General features: G+C 40.8%; 1 protein-coding gene across 1 annotated transcript; it reads left to right on the top strand.

Moving 5' to 3' along the window:
* Positions 1-1,692: 1,692 nt before the first annotated feature.
* plb1 (phospholipase B1) lies at positions 1,693-19,008 on the top strand. The gene is made up of 43 exons (XM_033643593.2): positions 1,693-1,890; positions 2,304-2,350; positions 2,450-2,513; positions 2,644-2,707; positions 2,834-2,868; positions 3,695-3,761; positions 3,861-3,909; positions 5,102-5,167; positions 5,259-5,324; positions 5,414-5,469; positions 5,652-5,721; positions 6,716-6,823; positions 6,941-6,994; positions 7,418-7,486; positions 7,638-7,724; positions 7,819-7,879; positions 7,962-8,020; positions 8,958-9,031; positions 9,157-9,200; positions 9,674-9,782; positions 9,911-9,962; positions 10,079-10,159; positions 11,620-11,685; positions 11,797-11,897; positions 11,974-12,055; positions 12,206-12,310; positions 12,400-12,495; positions 12,588-12,659; positions 12,753-12,830; positions 12,940-13,000; positions 14,024-14,082; positions 14,574-14,641; positions 14,723-14,766; positions 14,889-14,988; positions 15,078-15,129; positions 15,225-15,305; positions 16,158-16,223; positions 16,447-16,541; positions 16,794-16,875; positions 17,830-17,934; positions 18,065-18,160; positions 18,299-18,373; positions 18,529-19,008. The coding sequence occupies exons 1-43, from the start codon at positions 1,830-1,832 to the stop codon at positions 18,868-18,870; spliced, it is 3,369 nt and encodes a 1,122-aa protein (XP_033499484.1). The 5' UTR covers positions 1,693-1,829; the 3' UTR covers positions 18,871-19,008.
* Positions 19,009-19,466: the final 458 nt, after the last annotated feature.

Here is a 19,466-nt window from a genome sequence, read left to right on the forward strand (position 1 = left end):
GAAACTGCTCACAGCAAGGTCTGTTAATTATCTAAAGTAAGTGGGTTGTAATTTCTGGAAAGAGACATCGCTCTTAAATTTTTAAATATATTCTTTCGGCGCTTTGAGCACCACAAGCTGAGTGCCATCTAGTTCCATTACATTCAAGAGAAGGCAGACATCTCTATGGCTGATATGTCCAACACTTGGCACCTCACACCAAAACAATTTAGATTGATAAATAGTGCTACAGTTGAGAGTAAAAATATGTATTTTTTGATTTTGGGGTGAACTGTCCCTTTAAAGTACCAATAGTAAAAGTATAACATAACTTACTGCAACACTAGTAGAACTGAGCCTGCTGTGAAAAACATCCTACAGTTGACAAAAGCATCTCCACTAAGTGTGGGCTGGATCCTGTCAGGAAAGGCATGCAAAGTTTGATTGAAAAAGATGATGTAATAAAATATAATATGCACACCAACGAAAAATAAAAGGAAAAACCAACATACCTACTGTGAAGTCTCTAAGTGAAGTTTAGAGCCACCGGGAAATTATGCTGCAAGTATTTATTTTGCTGCAACATTTCCCCACATTTTAAAAGTGTTCTGCTGCTTGATGGGAATCTGATAACTGATAACATCAAGATAACACGTTTTACTCCAAGGGTCAGGTTATCTGCAGAGCAGATCTAAGGACAAACTCATAAAGTATTTAGCAATCGAATCATATCTCATCACATCTCCAAAACTGAGCCTGTCCAGCTTCACGGAATTGCAGGTTGTTAACATATAATTATATAACCCTGAGTGAAATGTATGAAACACCGGTAAATGACATTTGTCATCACAGTTTGCAGAGTGTCCAAATGTGCAGCACTAGCATGACTAGAAGTTAAAGAGCAACATATTAAATAAAATTGCATGTTTAAATATGACTAAACGTGATTTGCACAGTTCTGTCAATACTATTAATGATGTACTTCCTGTTTATAAACTATAAATCTAAGATTATAAATTGTGATTACGAGCAGGACATTCACTGTACAGTTTGAGCTTTTACACCCAAATGAGTTTTATTATGAACCAGAAATGTATTCACCTACCTGGAAAATCACTCTGGTTACTATCACTGTGTCCACAAACTCTTTCCTGTTCCTTAAAATGATGGCGCAGCTCCAAATAAATGTGTCTTACATCTTACGGAGATGTTTATGCAGCCAAAATACAATTGTCTAAACTCTTTGAAATAGCTTTAAAAATTCAGTCAGTGTTATACCAGTTATTTGGATATTAGAATAAACTGTGTTACTGTCCAGCTGTTAAAATACAGACACTAATATGGTAGTCGTGTGGTTCATAAAGGATTTGTTTAGTCTTTTCCACCCATTGACCATTTCGTATAGTTATTGATTTATGTTTGAGAGTCATATTGAGAGCCATAAACATAACTGCACATCCCTCCTGTTGCAACACATGTGGATATTCTTTAGATTTACGAGAAAAATTGCAGGTGACACACACAGACACACACTGGGAAACAAATGCAGAGATAGTGAGGAGGCAGCATGACTTGTAATTTGGTTGATTGTTATCCAGATGAACTGATAAGAGGAAGATACGGCCGGGAATAAAAGCAGGAATTGTCACTTTTTCTTTCGCACAAGCAGTGGTTTCCTCCTGTCTAAAACTTTGCCCTCTTGGGGAGCTCTCTTTCTTCTCCACACCCTTTACAGGTACAGCGCAGCCTACTTTTACTCTCAGTCATTCTCTCTCTGAGGCTGAGGGGGAAAGAGAGGAGGGCATTACACAAACCCTCAGTGTGGAAGGCACTCCGTATCTCAGCACATCATGACTGGATCTGTGCTCCTGATCCTGGCAGCCCTTGTGGGAGCCTGCGCTCAGTTTACAGGTAAAGTTAAGGACGTGGTTTTAAAATCAAAGTTTCTACGCTGAATTATTTGTTGCAGTCACAGACCTGTGAGTGAAAGGATGGCACGGTTATATAATGAGGTCAGGATGATGGTAACTGATTAGTCAGTCTGCTTTTCTTTTGAAGGATAGCTGTGGTCATGTTGACACTGTTTGATCCATGTTTGACTGAGGTTGTCACACGTATGTGTTTAAATCGATATGATCTCTGTTAATTATGCATTTCGTAGATTAAAGATTGAAGAGAAGGTGGCAGTTTGTAATATCTTACACAGTGTCCATTGTGCACAAATGAGTTTAGGATGCAAGGTAGAATTTAATTTTGAAAAAGTAAATTGTTTTGGTATCTTAGAAATGTACCAAGTTATTTTTTGCTTCTTATGTCACATTTAGATGCTGCCAGCACTAATATACAGAACAATGAACCATCAACAGAGGAGGTACAGTATGCAATATATGTATTATGTACTCTGTATACTGTTCTGATTCTCTGATACTGTACCAATGGCAGTCTGTGGACTTGTTTTTCTGTGCTACAGACAGAAAGTTACATGCCATTCCTCTGCTCACCACCGCCTGCCCCCTTATCCCCATCTTCATCAGGTACTGCACTCTGTTATCAGCAAAAGTAATCATATTAATCTGACTTGAATGCAAACTGTTCTGTAAAACATGTTATCTTATACCATGGCATTGCTGACTTCTGTATGTCCCCCTGCTTCCTCTCCATCAGTTCACACTCTAAGACCTGTTGATATCTCAGCTGTTTACATGTTGGGGATTCCACTCTCACACAGGTAAACAGCCACAAATACAATGCAAATATACTCCAATAATGAGTCAGTAATACACAAATGTGGCCTCCTGAGCTGCACAAAAGCAGAAGCTAAACTTTTATCAACTGTGTTTGTCTTCATCATTAGGGATGAAGCCTCCAGAGTGGTCAGTAGAGTAGCTGGTAAGTCTATAGCTCTCACACATGCCTTTCTGTGGAGGCGTAATGAATTCACTTGAGAAAAATACAAAAACCAGCTCTATTTTTTCTGAATTAAAGAGATTTTTATCCCAAAGTTATGAGGAAAGCTTTCATAAGAAAAAATGCTTGTTTTTAGAATGGATGTGATAATAATCTTGTTAATTCAGAAAAATGAGAGTTTACAAGACTATTAATTTGTTAATTCAGAGAGACGGGAGCAGATTTTTTTTTCCTTGATGAAAACGTATAGATAATAAGTTTGCTAATTAAAAAAGTTATTATTTTATCTTCTTAAGCGAATTCAGTGAATTCAGTGTTTCTAAATTTAAGTGGAAAGAGGGGTTGCGTAATCGTCTAAAATCTAAAATACCTTGATTTTGGAGTCGGCTTTGAGCATATCAGCATGAACATCTATGGAAAATAATAGTGAATACAACATACATAACTTCTTCCAGACAAGTATCAGTGCTATCAGTGTGCTGAATTTTCCCTTTATGCTCTCAGACATAGTTCAGTTCAAGGTCGTAGTCAGACCATGTCGCAGTAAATGTCAGATACAGACCACACTTTGAAGAAACAACAATCTTACTGTTTTGTTGAGTTTATCTAAAACAGTGGGCCATAAACACGGGTTATCGACCCTTTTCCCACATAAAAGTACGTAAAACTGGTGACATGAGTGGAAGCTTTCACCAGCTCCCTTTGTCACAACAGCAGTTACAACATAACGTACATAATCCACTGTCTGGCTGTATTATAGGGAAACTGTAGATTAAATCTCTGTATTCGTGTCTGTGTGTGTTTATAGAGTTGCTGTCCATGTTTAACCCTGAGGTGATCACTCAACATGTGGATCAGCACTCATTGCAGCGCAGGTAAACACACACACACGACACACACGTGCAGTCACAAACATACATGCTGTGCAGGATAAAAGTGGAGGTGTGTAACATGTGAGTTTGTGTGTGTTGCAGAAGCTTGTTGGAAGAAGCTGAGGAGTTGTCTCTGTACCTGTCACATCAGGTACACATTAACCCTCTCATAAAATGTTGACGACAGTTAACAAGACTCAGACTGTCAAAGTGTGCAACTTGTGTTTCCTCTGTTTATGGAAAACTCCTCCATAAAACAACTTTTACACGTATATTTTTGCACTGGCTAAACAAAGGAAATATTGATAAGTGAGCGTTAGAGGTGCTGGTAGGTGGATGTTTTGCCTGTGGACGGAGCCATGGCTGATCAGTATGCTACGCTAAGCAAACTGACTCCTGACTGTAGCTTCCCCAAATGTCACATTATTTTTGTTCTACCAGACTACACTCATATCACAGTGCAGAAGGAAGTGTGCATCTGCTCATGGACAAGAGGCTGGCGCTCCTGATAGCATGACATAAAAACATTAATGCCGTCCTCCTTGGCTGAGCTGTAACGTTAGCTAGCTCAGTGGTGCTAGGTGAGTTAGCAGTAGATGCACGCCTCCTTCTGTGCAGTGATACAGTTGGCGGGTGTAGTTTGGTAGAGAGAAAATAGTTCCTACATGAAACTGCTCACAACAAGGTCTGTGGATTATATTCAGTAACAGGGAAGAGACATTGATTTTAAGCACCACGAGCCAAGTGCCATCTAGTTCCATTATATTCAAGAGAAGGCAGACATCTCTACAGCCGATATCTCCAACACTCGGCAGCTGAGATTTATTTTCGTGAGGTCTTGTTTTCCTTTGTTCATTATTTGGCATCTACATAATTCAATGTTAACTACATTCATATATTGCTTACATGTTTTATTTTACTCTTTACATTAAATTTGGAACTATTTAATATTGCGCACTTTACGCGCAGGTAATGAGAGTTATGATTAAGTTCGGCGGAGTGATATTGTAAGATGTGAGATGCCACAATTGTTGTCGATGTTCAGTAATTCTTTCACTAGTATGTTTATAAGTGAGACAGGAGAGAGAAAGTTGCCTTACAATATCACTACAGGTAAGAGGAAATGTGTATTTTTGATTTCAGAGTGAGCTGTCCCTTTAACCAAATGCCAAAAAAAACAGAAAATGGAAACTTTCAAACTCACGTTTTCAAATTGGTGTTAATGAGAGTTTGACTAAACAGGTGACTTGTCCAGAGTGTATCCTGCTCAGTCAGCCAGCAGGACCCTAAACAGAATATGTAAATGGAAATAATTTACCTTTATGTTTCATATATCTTTGCAGGAGACAAACTGGAAGTTTGTGCTGCTGTTTGTTCCTGCAGATTCACTGTGTGCCTGTTCACCACGTGTAAGATTCCTCACTACAACAAAACCATGTTTTATGTAACATGAGTTTAAGCTAATGAAGGATGTTAAGAGTGTTTCTTTTTTTTTATCAGGTTGCTGCAGATGTTAAAGCTACTGTGCAGGAAGTGGAAGCAGCTCTGCAGCTGTTGCAGAAAAGAGTATTGTACCTTTGTTGAATTGTTGAATACAGTTTTGCCATTAACAGACAGAATGGGAAAAAGTTAATATGCTGGGTTTATGTTTACAGTTGCATCGGACCTTAGTTCACGTCATAGTCTGGAGCACAAATCAGCAGCGGGATGAGTGAGTGTTTTGATTTGTTGTTTTTAAAAATCTAGCATAAAACCTTGAATAAACTATATTTACTCACTTGTTTCATTATGATAGAAACCCTTTTCTTTTTATGTGTATGTATGTTTGTTGTGTTGTGGTCCTGTTAATTTTAATATGCATGTGGGAGTGATGTGTTGTTGTTTTTTTTGCAGGTGTGAGTGTTTGAGAGATGGAAGTATAAACTGGAGGCTGCAGAAAGGAACTCTTCTGAAAACACTGCAGGTAATATAAGATAAAAGGTATCAGTGTGCTTGTGGCTCATCGCAATCATATTTAGCTACTTAATTAGAGTGTTGGGGGGAACGCATTACAGTAATAGATTACTTTTTAGCAGTAACAAAGTAATATAACGTGTTACCATCCGGGTAATATTATATCTACAGTGTCATGTAACATGTTACCTTCCGAAATGAACTGTTTGTTGTTTTAATTTTTATTCATTCATACTTATCCACACCGTTTTGCTTCTGCCAGTGCGCCACTCGAAAAAAACATCTCCCGAAGGTTGTTGTGTCTTGTCATGTCATTCATTATACACCAACTTGTAGAAGAGTGCCAGTGATCGTGTGCATTATTATGTCTAGTGTGTTTCCATTCATACACCTATACTTTATCCAATTCTGCTTTTGCATCCTGCCTGAAAGCAGCGGGGATAAAGAGCTGGTCTCCGCTTTGTTTTTTCCTTGTCGACACATGTTATATAGTATATGTTGGATGTGTTTCCATTCACATCCCCAACAACAGTAGAGCAACTTCAGCACACAGTCCCGCTCTTGTACAAACTGTCTCTCCAGTACTGCTGTAGCTGACCGGCACACCTTTTCACATCATAGGCGACAAATATTTATCCATAGCTCATAATTATCAGACTGAACCTCTGCCTGACCCTCCCTGTGTCCAAGGATATTCATTTTTAAACAGTCTAGGCTATTTAATGGTTCTATATCATCACACTATTATTAATATAAGCAGGGGACTTTAATACAGAGTGGTAACCACTGTATGTGAACGCATGACTGGGTCAGAGCACTGGATTTTGAATGAACTGTAATAAACTGGAGCTTCTGTGCTTCGATTACATACTGTGAAACAACATGACTCCATCCATTTTAAACGCCTGTTAGTTCTTCTGAGGTCATGTTGCTGAAAGTAATGCAAGAATAGTCTAATAAGTAACTTATTACTTTCAACAAAAATCCATTTGTCTTGTTTTCAGGACTCGCTAAGTGAAGTCTTAGACAACCCAAAGTGGCACAGCGAACGGGCGGACTTCACTGCTGTGCTGCAGTCTGCACCAGTCATCCTTGAAGGCATCTCAGATTCTGTAAGTGAAGAAAAGACACCAACTGTAAATTATACCGCCTTCCTTCCAGTAACGATGCATGAAAGACCCTTGAAATGGCTAATGTGTAACTAGCATGTATTGTGTGTTTCTTTGCAGGAGAACACCGGCTCTGACCTGAACCAGCTAGCTGTTCAGCTGTGGACAAACCTGGTGAGTTCGTATTAATCAGAGCCCTGAGTAACAATGACAGTGTACTGTATATACACAACAGGCTGGCTGACAACCTTCACCACTGATCTATATGTCGCTCTGACACTGAAACTGACCCTGTATGTGTCTCAGCTGTAAAATGAGCCGACAGCTAAGACTCAGCATAACCTCTCAAAGCCAAAGTAAGATGGAACAATGATTACAGTGAGCGTTTATAACTCTGACGATGGATTAGATAAGAGATGTAAAGATTAACCTGATTAGATTTGCCTACAGGATGACTTTCTCCAGCGTTGTTCATGCTACATCTATGAGCAGATAGAAGAATTGTGCAATCAGTACTGTTTGACGCTGTAAGGTCATTGACTGCACAGAATGGCCTCACTTAAACCTAAAATCATAACCGATCACATCCCCCTCCAGCTCCAGCCATCGACGGGTGAGGCAGAGGTCATGGACACCAGCGTCATTACTATTCCTTGCCCTACCCAGGTGAGGCACACCACCCCAACCCATCCCATAACACTGCTACAGAGAAAGGCTTCACTAAATGATGCAATGTGCTGCAGCAGCATTCAGTGCTTAAGATAAAATCAATATCAAGATTTTAAATCCGATACTGTGGTTAAAACTCTCATCGCAGGAACGACCTTTCCTGCGAACGCAGAAAAATTCCCCCAGTGACAGAGAGAGCAAAGTTTACAGCAAAGCCTCCACACTAACAGATCCTGTAAGTCTTTCATCTCGACTTCACATCTCAGACGGCGATGATGAATGGCAGCACATACAGTTAAATTTATGAGAGAGTACTCTGTGTTTTTCAGGTTATGGGTACTGAGATACTTTGCACAGACCGCAGTCCATCTCCCACTACACCCACTTCAGGTAAAAAACATTTCTTAGCTGTTATTCTGCTGATGCATTTTGGGAAGCACTGTTCAATTCAACCACTTTATTCTTTGTATAGTTCATGAGCTCAGACCTGGAGATATCAAGGTGGTGGCAGCAGTAGGTGACTCTCTGACAGTGAGTGTTTCCTTTCTCCTACTCTGTTTTTTGTTTTCTTTCTACAGTGTAAATGTGTATCTAAAGTACTTCTCCTAATGGGCATGAATATAGATTAAGATATACCTCAGCTTCTGTTTGGTATGCATTTTTAATTTCTCCTAGCTATTTTGGATCAGTAGGATCTGATAAGGATACAAAACCAAACGCTAAAATGACGTCCTCATATGCTGCAGCCTATCCCAGCTAACATTTGGGGCGAGAGGCGGGGTGCACCCTGCACAGGTCACCAGACTATCACAGGGCTGACACATAGAGACAGACAACCATTCACACTCACATTCACACCTACGGACAATTTAGAGTCACCAATTAACCTGCATGTCTTTGGACTGTGGGAGGAAGCTAGAGTACTCAGAGGGAACCCACACTTACAGGGGAGAGCACGCAAGCTCTGCACAGAAGGGCTCCCCCACCCTGGGGTACCAACTGTCCACCCCAGGTTCGAACCAGGAACCCTCTTGCTGTGAGGCGACAATGCTAACCACTGCAGCGCCGTGCCATGCAACAAATCTAGAAGTCTTGTGATTTGTTCATTTAGAGGCTCTGCTTGATTTCCCTCAATCCATACTCCAAGCTAGGAATGTAATTTTGTCTGAAGGAAGTCTGTCACACCTAATTTCTCCCAACATCCTCAAACAAGACGATAATAAAGTCCCGACAGCCTCAAACGAGACAGCTATAAAAGCTTGTTACTGTCGTTAAAATTGGTCAAATTTGTTGCTGTATCAAATTACAAACATTATTAATCATAGATAAACAAGGTGCGATCAGGTTTTGTACCTTGTCCACTGGGACGCAGGTTCTCAGGAGGATAAAGAACAGGACAACATGGCGCTATTGTGTTTTGTACTGTTTGTGTGTGGATGTGATCACACATACTGGTGTTTTTCTGCAGGCAGCCAACGGTGTGGGCGCAAAGACAGACAACCTTCTGTTAGTGGCAAATGAGTACAGAGGACTGTCATGGAGGTAAGATAAGCTCAAGTACACCTTTGTTTGAATTTTGATAGTGTGGGAAAATACTTTCAATAGTTTGTTTGGTCATTTTGTGAGCTTCATTTGAAACTAAAAAGCTTTTACTTCCTTTTTTTTAGCATTGGTGGTGATGGAAACATTACCACGGTGACCACTCTGCCAAGTATGTATATCAGATGTCGATCATTGGCCAGCTAGCATTGTTCCTGATAACGTCTAGAATTATGGTGTCTTATCACCATCATTATAGGACTCACTGTTCAGCAGTTTTAGGGTGCCTTTAATCATCAGTATCAAGATGCCGCATCTTTAATACATGTGAACAGTTTTTTAAAAAGTTCACAAATTTACCAACTACTTGCTTAAATAATAGTAAGAAAATACAATTAATCACAGAATTTAACTAGTTTGTCGAGGTTCACTTTAGTTCATGTCCTGGTCTGAAGCAAATAGTGGTTTGCTGCTGCTGCTCTGAATATCATGTAGAGCTCCTTTAAGATTTTATGAGGATAAATTTTCATGCTCAGCTCTCCTCTGCTCCAGTATTTTCACTGGTTTAATGACAGAATGTGCACAGTCACGTAAACCTTTTACCATTGTAGTTTTTCTGATCTTCTCTGTGTTTGTGGTCTGCAGACATCCTGAAGGAGTTTAACTCCAATGTGACCGGCTTCTCAACGGGAGTAGGTAACCAGAACTCTGCTAAAGCCTTCCTCAATCAGGCTGTGGCCGGAGCCAAGACTGGGTCAGTCATCATTTTAGTGTCACAAACTGTTTCCTGTTACTTACCCTTTGACCTTTATTTATAAAACCTGAGCAGAATTTATGGCACACCAGAATGAAAATTTTACCATCAACCCTTTCTGTTTTCAGTGATATGGTGCGACAGGTGCGCGTCCTAGTGGACAAAATGAAAACTGATCCGGTAAGGCAAACTACAGTAGGAACACATGCAGATATGCTCTCATGTAACCGTCGTCTCAGTTTTATGTTCACAATTACAGAAATTAACAGAGCATTTACTTCTTATCTGCTTTACAGCGCATCGATTTCCACAGCGACTGGAAAGTCATCACCATGTTTATTGGTGGCAATGACATATGTGACTTCTGCACAGACAGCGTGAGCACTACTTGTATTTTTTAATCAAGATTTTCGCATCATTTCTTATTTTGGCACTACTTAGTTTTATGTAATTGTTTAACTGTCTTACATTATCTACAGAAAAATATATGTTCAGGATCTTTTGACATTTCAAACAATATTTTTTAAGATCTGTTTTATAATTTCCTTGTTATATTGAAAGCCACAATTATCAATAGCAATGTGAGCAGTTTTGTTTTATAGCTGCGACTGTCAGTTTTGATCATTTGCTCTGTCAATGGAATGTGAAAAAATACAAAAAAATGGCCATTGTGGTTTCCCAGAGCTGAAAATTACATATTCAGATTGCTTGTTTTGTTGAGCAACAGTCCAAAACCATCATAAAAGAGCAAGAAAACCAGAAACTCTTTAAGGAATACTTCACCCCTAAAAGACCATTTGTATTTCAATTACTCGCCCTGTTTTCGGTTGAATTTTTAAGAAAAATGTGTTTATCTCGCATGCCTCTGGTGAAGGAGAAATCCAAAAATAGATGAAATTCTTGATAAATTCAAGTCATAACGGTCCTGGTTCAACAGCAGCTAAACTCTAGCAAAACATCTATTCACAAACTCTCACTCAACTCATGCAGTACGCTCTGGTACTTCCCAAACAGACTTCCCTTTCCACTAAAAGTGATACTTATACTCATTATTCTTATTCAAAGCCAGACTCCATTGACAAAAACGGCAATTTTACCTAGCTTAACAGAGGAACTGCTAGTGTGCCGCTGCCTCGATCAGTTAGTTAGTTTGTGTTACTGTGTGACTTTGGTGAATCCAAACTAACCATTTAAAGCACCAAAGTCACACAATAAGACAAACAAACTAACTTATCGAGGCATCAGTAGACCAGCAGCTCTTGTGTTCAGTGAGGTAAAATTACTGCTTTTGTCAATGGAGTCTGGTTTTTAAGAGAGCAAAAATTTCACGTTCACTTGAGTAGAAGTAGAAGAAGAAGATTTTAATAATAATACTGAAGAGGAAGTTACATTTTTTTCACTCTGTTGTCATACACACACAGGCCTAAAATACACACACATGCACAAACAGGACCTATACACTCATTAAAATGGAGCGATGGCAGAGCGAGGGAGCTTCCAATGGGCAGGCACTTTGAGCAGTTAGGGGTTTGATGCCTTGCTCAAGGGCACCTCTGCAGTGCTCAGGGTGCACTGGCACCTCTCTAGCAACCAGTCCACACTACATATTTGGTCTGGACAGGTTTGTGAGCCTGCAACCCTCCAGTTCCAACCCAAGTCCCTATGGAGTGAGCTACTGCCACTCAAGTGCTGTCTGTTTGGGAAGCAATGACCATACTTATTACATTGATAAATTGATATACAGCTGGTCATTTCGGGGGGATGAATACTCCTTTAAATAGGTGCTTACGTATGCACAGGTTCCATTTCATGCTTTGGGTCTTGCGTACTTCCACAGGCTGTTTTCTCACCCAGGAACGTGGTCGAGCGTATCCGCCAAGCTCTGGACATACTCCATAGTGAAGTATATTTTCATCCTCCTGCACAAACATACAACCTCATTATATGTTAGCAAGTTCAAAGTCATAATCTAAACTGCAGACAGTCTAGAAACTTTATGTTTTTTATCATCCAGGTGCCTCGTGCCATCGTCAATCTGGTCGAGCTGTTAAACATTGTACCGTTACGTGATCTGCATAAAGATAAAAGTCTGGGCTGTCCCACCTGGTTTGTAAGGTCAGTGATTGTTCTGGCTGTGTGCGACAAAAACTGACTGAATCATTGTTTAACAGTTTTGATATTTGTGTTTCAGTTTAGTTTGCCCCTGCATACTGAAGCCTAAAGACGGGTCTGCTGAAATCCAGAAGGTCAATGACTTCAACAGAGCCTATCAGGTAAAAGACGAAGGGATGCTGAAAGGAAACACCAGAGTTTTTTGTACATATTCTTCTTTTAACCTACCTTGTATGGGTTAAATCATCATCATTATGACTCTGCCAACTCTAAATAACCGTCTTCTATCTTCTGGCTGTCTTTCCATCCAGCGTGGCATGAGAGCACTGATTGACTCTGGGCGGTATGACACTCACCACAACTTCACTGTGGTGCTGCAGCCCTTCTTTAGGGAGGTTATCCTTCCCACATTGGAGGTAACACACTTGAAACGTTAAATATCCCTCATGGATTTCATTTATTATGTATTTTTTTAAACTTCCTCCCCTCCTTTCTTTCCTTAAAGGACGGCCGGCCTGATCGCTCGTACTTCTCACCCGACTGTTTTCACCTCAGTCAGAGAGCTCACACTCTCATGGCTCAGGCTCTTTGGAACAACATGGTAGGATTGACTTTATTAGAGAACATCCTTACATTTGTATTTTGGCACATGTGGTTTTTATTTCTCTTATAATGACTGTCACAATCTCTCAGTTGGAGCCCGTGGGCAACAAGACTTTCACGCAAAACTTCTCCAACGGCATTGATCTGAAGTGTCCTACTGAGGTGACTGAGTCCAACAGTTTATCAGAAACTAAATATTACATGTTGTTTTATCATTTTTGTGTTTAAATGTGTTTTTGATTGTTTCTTTATCAGGACAACCCATTTTTCAGGACTGCTGTCAACAGCAATTACACCTTTCCAGGCCCTCCCCCAACTCCTGCTCCTGTAACAGTAGGTCATATTTTCTTTCTTTCTTTTTAGAATGGCAAGTCATTTTTATCATCGTGCATTGCACCAAGTAATAGAGTATAATCCCTAAAACATGTCTGTCATTTTTTAGAACTGGGGCAGTGACTTTTCCTGCAGTAACACAGCTCCATCCAACTCTGTGCCCACTTCAGGTAAGCATTTAAGGTCTTACTTATATATTACCAAGGGATGCACGACAATATTGGCACATCATCGTTATCAGCAGATAAAGGCTTTAAAATGAAATATCGGCATTGGGTTGAAATGAACATTTCTGACAATGTGACAGCACAAGAAGATGGCGCTTTAATTATGTGACTTTAATCAGTCAGCAGGTCAAAATTTGCCCTGGGTGTGGCTACTGAGCATCTTCCAAACCTGTTACAGTAGGATGAAATTTGCAGTTTTGTTTGATGTGTTGTTACACTGAATTCTGTGACCCAGCCCCTAAACCTGAACACTAACCACTCAACAACTAAAAAAAACTCAATTTTTTTTTTTAAGGGGGGCTGGCACTGGGTCACAGTCTGTTGGGTCATAGATTTTGCTGTTCAAGTGTTACATAAAAATAAACAAAAAATAATTTACATGTAAATGAGGCTTTGCATTACGTCACGCAGGACACAAAATAAGACCAATCTGTAATCAACTGACAGCCATCTGATTGTTTCTTATCAGTCACACACCAATCACAACCCATCCCCACACAAGGTGGTCCATTTAAATATGGCATCCTACTCACTGATCTCTACTACACCAATGCTGCCGCACACTGCTGCCACTGCTGCCAGTCTAACATGGCTCTAAGGTTAAATGGTATTTAAAGGCTCTCTAAGTCTTCCTAAGCTTGAAAAGTTTTTGTCACATACAGCAAACATCTCCTCACGATCCGCTAGCGCTTCACTTCTGTTTTCGTCCAACAATGTTATCAAACATAACGGAGCTAGCTCGCCTTTTAGCCTCATTGTAGCCTGTAGCTCTAACTGCCTCTCTGGGCACCGCGTTCATGTGTGCGCGCTGGCTGGTTGGTGCAGCCTGGACCAAAATGTTTTTGTTGTTGGAAAAAAATTTGCATATATCATCAGAAATGAGATGTAATATTGTGCATCTCTAGTATTACCTCAAGAGAAATAGAGGTTTGACGTAAAATATTTCTCATGTTGATCTTTTGTTAGCTCACAGGTTACGACCAGCGGACATCAAAGTGGTGGCTGCTGTGGGAGACTCTTTAACAGTAAGTTTGTACACAAGAATGTTACCAAGGATTTTGATCTTAACTCGTGGCTTTTCTGTTTTGAAACGTGCCAAATAAATTGAGTTTGCTTGCATACCTGCTAACAGACTAAAGATAAGATGACAAAAAAGGTAAATAACTGTAAATGTAAGAATATCCAAGTATTACCATGGGTCGATTATAAGATAACGGGCCCCTGGGCAAAGGCCCCCATCACCTTCCTACATAGGAGCAAGACACTTGGATAGGAGCAAGTGACTTTGTGGTCATTTGTGTCTCCTTGTAGTTGTTTTGTGTCTCTTTGAGGTTATTTTGTGTCTTTCTTGGTCGTTTGTTGTTGCTTTGTACTAATTTTGTGCCTCTTTGTGGGTGTTTTGTGTTCCTCTCTCTGTCTGTATCTTTTGTAGTTTAGAGAGCATTATTAATGTAACAGGTCAGGGAAAGAAACAGAGGAATGATTGAGTAGTATAACCATATTTTTCTGCATATAGGCTGGCTTTGGTGCTAAGGCAAAGAATCTCCTGCAGCTAAGAACTGAGTACAGAGGGGTGGCATGGAGGTGAGAGACTGCACACAAGCTATATGCATGACAAATGTATTGTGATCATTTTATTCATTGTTTGTTTTTCATTAAAAAAAGCATCGGAGGAGACAAAAATCTTGAGACTGTCACAACACTGCCCAGTAAGTCCCAAGCCTTATCTGTCCTGCATGATGCATGTTAGCACCACTAGATGGCAGATTTGGGCTGTAACAAAACGTTGTGCAGTAATTTCTTTACTTTTTTCTTTTTTTTTTTACATCAGACATCCTTAAGAAGTTCAATCCTCAAATCAAAGGGTGGTCAAAGGGACAAGGGAAGTGGCAGACTGGATTCAACATGGCTGTGTCAGGAGCTAAAATAGCGTAAGTTCTAACATTTCTTTGATGTGTCAGGAGGCTCACTTTCAGTTGTTGTTTTAGGGTTTGGTGCACTAATGACAAATCTCTTGCAGGGGAATACCTGGGCAGATCCGACGCCTGATTGATACCATAAGGAATGACTCTGTGAGTTTAATATGCATGCACTGGTGTCATTTTGTGAGCACAAATTATGATGTGCAAGAAAATATGTCATCTTTGCCTCCTTTTAACAAAAATAGAAGGTGGATTTCGAGAATGACTGGAAGCTGGTGACCCTCTTCATTGGAGGCAACGACCTGTGTCAGTACTGCAATGACCGGGTGAGTTGCTTTAAGAAGTCGTCACGGGATAAATCAGGGTGATTCAGCGTATGACGGACATTTTCAAAGCACTCCCCTCCTGCCGTAGCACAGTGGTCAAACATCATGCAGTGTTGTGCGACACCCCGTGTCGAGCCGTCTCATGATATCACTGTCCAAACGGGACTGCACACTGGAGCAGAATAATCAAGCTTTGTGAGCAGCCCTCCCCTAATTGTTTTATGGTGTCAGAGTAAGATGAGAGCAGACATGGTTTCTTTTCAATGAGCACATTCTGTCACACAAAACACCCCCCCTCCTCCTCCTCCCGTCCTCTATCTCGGCCTCTGTCTGCATTAAACAAGCACACGAGGCACAGTGACAGGCCTTGTTCTCCAAGAGGCATAAACAACACAGAGGTCAGCCCAGACTCTCTTCATCCTGTCTCTGCCTTCTTCTCTCTCTCTTCTTTTTCTCATTTTGCCTCCATTTCCCTTTCTCTCTCTCTCTCTCTCCATTACTCCCCTCTCGCGCTCCACCGACACTGTAGTCTCTCTTTTTAATGTTTGTGCTTTGAAGCAGAATATCAAAGCACGGCATCAATTTAAGATGAGCTCTGAGACTGTGGTTGTGACAGCTTAGGGTTAGTTGTTGCTCGTACGCTCATACATGTTGCATGGTGTCGGATCTTTTGGTTGATGTGGACTTTTTAGCTGTAATTTTGGCCAGTTTCCCTGAAATGTGCCTTGATTATTCTGCTTGTCCGCAGCCAGAACAGAGAAGGGCTGCAGATAGAAAAAAAAGGCAACATAGATTGATAAAACGCCTCGTGCATTATTTGTAATATTATTATTCTTTTGTTTTTAACTACAGGTCACTCTGTCACCTCAGAACTACAGCCATCATATGATGACAAGCTTGGATATGCTTTATAAAGAGGTAAAATAACGATGTTATCTACCAATAAATAACAGCTGATGATGCAAAAACACTGTAATGAGTTGGAAAATAACAAAAAATGTGCAGTTTTTTCTCCTGGATTAAACACATTCATATTTTATTCCCTTCGCTTCCCTTAAATTATCATTAATAAAAGAAAAAAATCTTGATTTTACACTTTCAAAGTGCGCAAAGGTCATGTTTTCTCACTCTCTGGCTACAGGTTCCCAGGACATTTGTCAACATCTTGGAGATCCTAGAAATCGAAGGCCTTCGCAGGATCAAAAGGGATAGTCTCGGGTGCAATGTGTTACAAAAGTACGCCCATTGATCCACTCACTCCAAAGCAGATTGCTCCCATGCATGAACAGCAGTTCTCTTAATAATATTGATTTAATGCCGAATCAATCCAGCAATGAAATATAAAATGATGTGAAATATAAAATGATTTATTAAAGGATATCTCACCTGTAATTAATGACAAATACAGTAGCAATTTGTTTCAATTCAGTTATGATTTAATATTTTACTTCCCTACATAAGCTGTTGATTTTCACCCTCGATCCTCAGGTTTGTCTGCCCGTGTATGTTGTTGCCAGGAGAGGATTCCCCAGAGCTGGCTGAAGTGAAACGGATCAATCGGGAACACCAGGTTAGCAGACTGGAACAGTGGGACCAAAATGTTTGACCAGCAAGGCAGCAACTTACATTAGTGTGATGTGGAAACATGAAACCTCCAGTGCACATATCGTGAAGGTTTAATTGATCGTTCAGTGTTGTGGTGTTTCTTAAATGGGGGTATGCGAGGGGTACTTTTGAGTTCTGCAGGGGGTACGTGGGGTTTTCATGCCTCCGCGCCAGTGATAGCCAAACTATGGTTTCTGGTCGTCCTTCCGTCCGTCCCATTCTTGTGAACACAATATCTTAAGAACACTTTGAGGGAATTTTTTCAAATTTGGCACAAACGTCCACTTGGACTTACATTTCAAATGTCAAAAGTCAAGGTCACTGTGACCTCTTCTGTCACATTTTCATGTTGGTGATATCTCAAGAACACCTTGAGGGAATTTCTTCAATGTGGCACAAATGCCCACTTGGACTCAAGAATGAACTGGTTAGAATTTGGAGGTCGAAGCTCAAGGTCACTGGGACCTCACAAAATCTGTTTTTGGCCACAACTCAAGAATTCATCAGCTAGTATCTCACACAAATGTCTAACAGGATAAAATGATGGAGTGATGACATTTTATATCCCAAAGGTCAAAGGTCAAAGGTCAACTTCACTGTGACATCATACTTTCTACCAAAACACTTTTCTAGCCATTGTTTAACGCCATAACTCAGGACCAGAAGAGGAGACACTGGGTGAGATACTGAATTGGTGATCTTCTGTGCTGCCAGGTGGAAGATGTGTGTGAACCAGTGCGTAGCTTCTTTGTAGCGTCCTTCATATTTGAGGCACTGTTACCTGTCATGGCTACATATGAGTCTTGACCGATATGAATGTAAGCTAACTGTGATTTGACTGGTTCGCGGAGGCATACAATCACAAGGCGATAATTCTTGTTTTAACCAGGTAATTGAACTTTTGTGGCCTCTCTTTCAGATTGAGACAGAAAAACTGGCGTATGGAGGCCGCTATGATGGAAGAGAGGACTTTGCTGTGGTGGTGCAGCCTTTTTTTCAGAACACCATAGTCCCTTTGAATGTTGTAAGTATTTTGTGTACTCCTGAGCCTCCACTGCACTCTACATAAACAAACGTTCACATACAGTAACAAGACCTTCCCCTCAAAGGACATAACCCCTACTAACACTGATGTCGACCTATATCTTCTTCAGGACGGCAAACCTGACGCCACCTACTTCTCTGAGGACTGTTTCCACTTCAGTGAACGGGGACATGCTGACATGGCTGCAGCTCTGTGGAACAACATGGTGAGTCCACCGGCAAGGCGAGGAGTTAATGTCTAACTGCTTGACAGGGGAAGGGTTGCAGATATGTCTTTCTAAATGACCACATCTCACTGTCATTTAGTCATGTGCTGAGCAAAGATGTCCTCTGCTTGTCTCTAGTTGGAGCCAGTGGGTAAAAAACAGACGTACAACAATTTCACAAATGTCAGAAATAACATCAAGTGCCCCACTGAGGTAAGAAGTGCTGCTGCCATGCTACCGCTGACCCATTTTTGATTTATCTGTGCAATTTGCGCACAATGGCATGAAAGGGTCATAAAAGTGGATCCATTCAAAATCATAAAAGTGGGTGTGATTGAATAGACAACCTTCCCTCTTGTGTGTTCCAGGAGCATCCTTACATCTTCACAAAGGTGAACAGCCTCCCCAGTATGACTATCACCACCACAGCACCCACAACCCACAGCACAGCTTCAACACAGCGCTCCACAGCACCTACAACCCACAGCACAGCTTCAACTCAGCGCTCCACAGCACCCACGACTCAAAGCACAGCCCTCCCTCTCACCCCTGACTGTACGAACTACGTCCCAGCATGGCTCACTGCTGTGCTCACTGTAATAGGTCTCCTGACTGGCTTGGCTGTCACCTGGCTCCTCCTCTTCTGCAGAGCCAAGAGAAGAAAGCAGGAGCTGATGGCGACAGTGGAGATGAGGGCCAGTAAGTTTTAAAGTGCTACTTACTGTGTTTTTGCACCGGACTATTCAAGGACCTCAACTGCAAAACAACTTTGCAATATCTAAAGTGATTGTGGGGATAATAAGGCAGGTTTTTTATATAAAAAAGACTTGACAAGATAGTTCTGCTTGCTTCAATAGAGAAGTTAATTATTATCCTTGAACCACAGAAAATATCACACCAGTCTTCATCTATAGAAAGCAATAAATAAGACAAGAGGATAACACTTCAGCCAAACATCACTGAGGTGAAAGGTGTATTTAAATGCTGACTTAATGAAGCAATGCCGTCACCAACCACGACAAATCACAGCAGATTCCATGTGCAAACGTAAAGACTGAAACTACTGACTGGACATTAACTTATTACTGCTGTTATATATTTAATTTAACTAACAGGGTCTAAGAATGGAGGGTGTCGTATGCTGTACAGACTGTAAAGTCCCTTGAGGCAAATTTGTGAAATTGGTCTGTGAAAATAAAATTGACTTGAAGTAAAAATGAAAATGTATTTGGCAGTACTGTCACACTTCTAGTCCGACCTGTCCAGGGTGTACCCCGCCTCTCACCCAGTGCCCCCCCCCCCCCCA

The sequence above is a fragment of the Epinephelus lanceolatus genome, chromosome 15 (assembly GCF_041903045.1).
Source record: "Epinephelus lanceolatus isolate andai-2023 chromosome 15, ASM4190304v1, whole genome shotgun sequence".
Taxonomy (NCBI): domain Eukaryota; kingdom Metazoa; phylum Chordata; class Actinopteri; order Perciformes; family Serranidae; genus Epinephelus; species Epinephelus lanceolatus.